Source organism: Mastomys coucha, unplaced genomic scaffold, assembly GCF_008632895.1.
Source record: "Mastomys coucha isolate ucsf_1 unplaced genomic scaffold, UCSF_Mcou_1 pScaffold3, whole genome shotgun sequence".
Taxonomy (NCBI): Eukaryota; Metazoa; Chordata; class Mammalia; order Rodentia; family Muridae; genus Mastomys; species Mastomys coucha.
The window spans coordinates 49,513,047-49,516,805 of record NW_022196909.1 but is presented as its reverse complement, the minus strand read 5'-3'; the positions used below and the strand labels follow the sequence as shown (position 1 = coordinate 49,516,805).

The 3,759-nt window shown below is 55.0% G+C and overlaps 1 protein-coding gene across 1 annotated transcript in view; it reads left to right on the top strand.

Annotated features, from left to right (window-relative positions):
* C4a (complement C4A (Rodgers blood group)) overlaps positions 1-3,759 on the top strand; it is an 18,723-nt gene that overhangs the window by 1,804 nt on the left and 13,160 nt on the right. The window contains exons 6-14 of the mRNA XM_031347899.1: positions 88-170; positions 270-366; positions 925-1,030; positions 1,106-1,238; positions 1,561-1,676; positions 1,762-1,938; positions 2,133-2,318; positions 2,414-2,599; positions 3,500-3,669. Of these exons, the coding sequence (XP_031203759.1) occupies positions 88-170; positions 270-366; positions 925-1,030; positions 1,106-1,238; positions 1,561-1,676; positions 1,762-1,938; positions 2,133-2,318; positions 2,414-2,599; positions 3,500-3,669 (1,254 nt within the window). The remainder of the gene's footprint in view (positions 1-87; positions 171-269; positions 367-924; positions 1,031-1,105; positions 1,239-1,560; positions 1,677-1,761; positions 1,939-2,132; positions 2,319-2,413; positions 2,600-3,499; positions 3,670-3,759) is intronic.

Genomic DNA, 3,759 nt, shown 5'->3' with positions numbered 1-3,759 from the left:
GCTGTCTGTGGGTGGGTAGCCTGGACTCACTCAGGCCATGGCTGTCTGTGGGTGGGTAGCTCAACCCCCTCCCTTGTCCATTCTCAGGCCGGGGACCTGGAAGATCTCAGCCAGGTTCTCAGATGGCCTGGAGTCCAATAGGAGCACTCATTTTGAAGTGAAGAAGTATGGTGAGTGCTGAAGTTCGGGTAGACGAGGGTGAGGTGGGCAGGCCTGCGGGAAGGACCTTGTCTCTATGCCTGGCCACCCATCTCGTCACCTCTGTTCAGTCCTTCCCAACTTTGAGGTGAAGATCACTCCTTGGAAGCCATATATCCTGACAGTGCCCAGCGACCATGATGAAATCCAATTAGACATTCAGGCCAGGTACCTGCCTGCCCCCACCCCCACCCCCGTCTTTGCAAAGCCCAGCTTCCTCCCACCCTTGGCTTTCCTCTTTCTTCCACTTTCATTTGAGGTTTTTTTGAGACAGAGTCTCATACCAACTGTACATTCACTGTGTAGTCCTGTCTGGCCTTGAACTCACAGAGATCTATCTGCCTCTGCTCTTGAGTGCTGGGATTAGAGATGTGCACGAGTGTGTCTGTGTGTGCACAGGCGTGTGTGTGTGTGTGTGTGTGTGTGTGTGTGTGTACGTTTGTAGAGGCCAGAGGACAACCTCAGGTGTCCTTCTTGGAGACATAGTTTCTCATTGCCAAGGAACTCACTGACTGGGCTAAGCCTGCTGGCTAGGCAGCCCCCGGAATCCCCCTGTCTCTGGCTCCCACTGCTGGGACACAAGTGGAGGCTGCCACGCCTCCAGGCATTTCTACCAGGACCCTGGGGCATCCGACTCAGGTCTTTGTGCCTGTGCGACAACACTTTACAAACTGAGTTATCACCCCAGCCAGCCCTCGCTCTCCTCCTGTCTCCCCATGGTAACAGGTACATCTATGGGAAGCCCGTGCAGGGCGTGGCCTATACACGCTTCGCACTCATGGACGAGCAAGGGAAGAGGACTTTCCTTCGGGGCCTAGAGACCCAAACCAAGGTAGAGTATCGGTCAAGGGGGTGACAAGGGGAAAGTGGGGACCCCGGCCCCACTCACGACCTTTTCTCTTCTTAGTTGGTGGAAGGCCAGACTCACATTTCCATCTCAAAGGACCAGTTCCAGGCCGCCCTGAATAAAATCAACATTGAGGTCAGAGACCTGGAGGGGCTTCGTCTCTACGCTGCCGCCGCTGTCATCGAGTCTCCAGGTGAGTGGCTTTTCTCTGCTGACACCTCAACCTTTGTCCTTGAGGACACTGAGGGGGCAGTTTAAAAATGCAAATGGCACCATCGGCCAGCTTCTTCTCACAGTCCAGTGCAGCTCCTGACGCCAACACAGACCCAGGTCCCCCCAGCACGGTCCTGTCATTTCCTGTCTCCTTTTATTTAACTGCTCCCGATCATTCTCCACTTGGTTCGTTATCTGATAGACACGCCGTGCACACGTGTATAGATGAACAATGCACAAACCGGCTCTTCTCTCCTCTTCCCCGGGCTCTGCCCTCCACCCCTCTGCCCTCTGTCTTGCAGGGGGAGAGATGGAAGAGGCAGAGCTCACATCCTGGCACTTTGTATCATCTGCCTTCTCCTTGGATCTGAGCCGCACCAAGCAGCATCTTGTGCCGGGGACCCACTTTCTGCTGCAGGTCCCTCTTGGAAGGGCAGGGCTGGAGGAAAGAGGGTGTGGCCCACACAGTTTTGATGACGCCTCTTTCTGACTCTCTCCTGAAGGCCCTGGTCCGAGAAATGTCAGGCTCTGAAGCCTCTGATGTTCCTGTCAAGGTCTCCGCCACATTGGTGTCTGGCTCTAACTCAGAAGTCCTTGACTTACAGCAGAATACCAATGGAATTGGCCAAGTCAGCATTTCCATCAAAGTCCCACCGACCATCACAGAACTTCGGCTCTTGGTAGTGCTTCTCTCAGGCCTGGGGATGGGCCTGGGGACAGGCCTGGGGATGGGCCTGGGGACAGGCCTAGGGACAGGCCTGGGGACAGGGAGGGTGCATGAGTTATTTCCTGAGTGCTTCTGGTGGAGTTTGGGAGAAGGGATGGCATATTTGCGTCCTTGGCATAGACCCTGCCCTTCATGCCTTCTCTCCAGGTGTCTGCGGGCTCCCTCCACCCAGCTATAGCCAGGCTCACTGTGCAAGCCCCACCTTCAAGAGGCACTGGCTTTCTGTCCATTGAGCCACTAGACCCTCGGGCCCCTCGTGTGGGGGACACCTTCATCCTGAACCTTCGAACAATAGGCATCCAAGCACCTACCTTCTCTCATTACTACTACATGGTATGTGGGACTTGGGGTACAGGAGTGCTCGGTGTAGGACTGGGGGCAGGGTGTATACCAAGCAGGAAGCCACTCACTGCCTCCCCTTGGCTCAGGTCATCTCCAGAGGCCAAATCATGGCTATGAGACGGGAGCGCAGGACGGCCCTGACAGCCATCTCTGTGCTGGTGGAGCATCACTTGGCCCCCTCTTTCTACGTTGTGGCCTATTTCTATCACCAAGGACTCCCCGTGGCCAACTCCCTGCTCATCAACATCCAGCCCGGGGACTGTGAGGGCAAGGTGACTGGGTCTGGAGAGGTGGTGCAGGCTGTGTGTGTGAGCACATGCACATGCATGTGTATGTACATGTGTGTGCTTGCATGTGTGCGGGGCTCATGCATGTGTGTGCTTAAAAGCATGCATGCTTGCATGTGTGCATGTGTATCCAGGGGTTCGGGGGATGACAGGATGACTGGTTGAGCCACTGAGTGTGCACGGGCTCTCTTTCCTCTCTTTCACTTTCATGCATGTGAGGTGGGCATGTGTGTGTATGCATGTGAGGTGGGCAATGTGTGTGTATGCATCATGGTGGGCATGTGTATCTATGCATGTGAGGTGGGCATGTGTGTGTATGCATCATGGTGGGCATGTGTGTGTATGCATGTGAGGTGGGCATGTGTGTGTATGCATGTGAGGTGGGCATGTGTGTGTATGCATCATGGTGGACATGTGTGTGTATGCATGTGAGGTGGGCATGTATGTGTATGCATGTGAGGTGGGCATGTGTGTGTATGCATCATGGTGGGCATGTGTGTGTATGCATATGAGGTGGGCATGTGTGTGTATGCATGTGAGGTGGGCATGTGTGTGTATGCATATGTTGCAGACTGCATGGGTTCACATGCACTCGTGCATATGCTTGTAGAGCTGGGGAACACTGGCTCACTCTTCGGCCTTAGTCGCTGGGGAAGCTCCTTTCAGTCAAGCCTAAAGCTCGCTGATAAGCCTCGATTTACTAACCACCTTGCTCTGGGGATCCCCCCGTCTCAGGCTGGAATTACAGGTGTGCGTGCCCTCGTGCCCACCTGGAATCTGGGGGTTCGGTTCTCATCCTTGGGTGGCACATACTTTAATTACTGACCCATGTCCCCAGCCCACCTTCCATGGGCTGACTGTCCTTTTTCTCCCTGTTTCTGCCAGCTGGAATTGAAGGTAGATGGTGCCAAGGAGTATCGTAATGGGGAAAGCATGAAGCTCCAACTGCAGACTGACTCTGAAGCCATGGTGGCACTGGGAGCTGTGGACACGGCTCTGTACGCTGTGGGTGGCCGGTCTCACAAACCCCTCGACATGAGCAAGGTTTGCCAAACGTTCTCCATGCATCCTCTCCTCCTGCTCCTCCTGCTCCTCCTCCTCCTCCTGTTCCACCTCTTCCTCCTCCTCCTCCTCCTCCTCCTGCT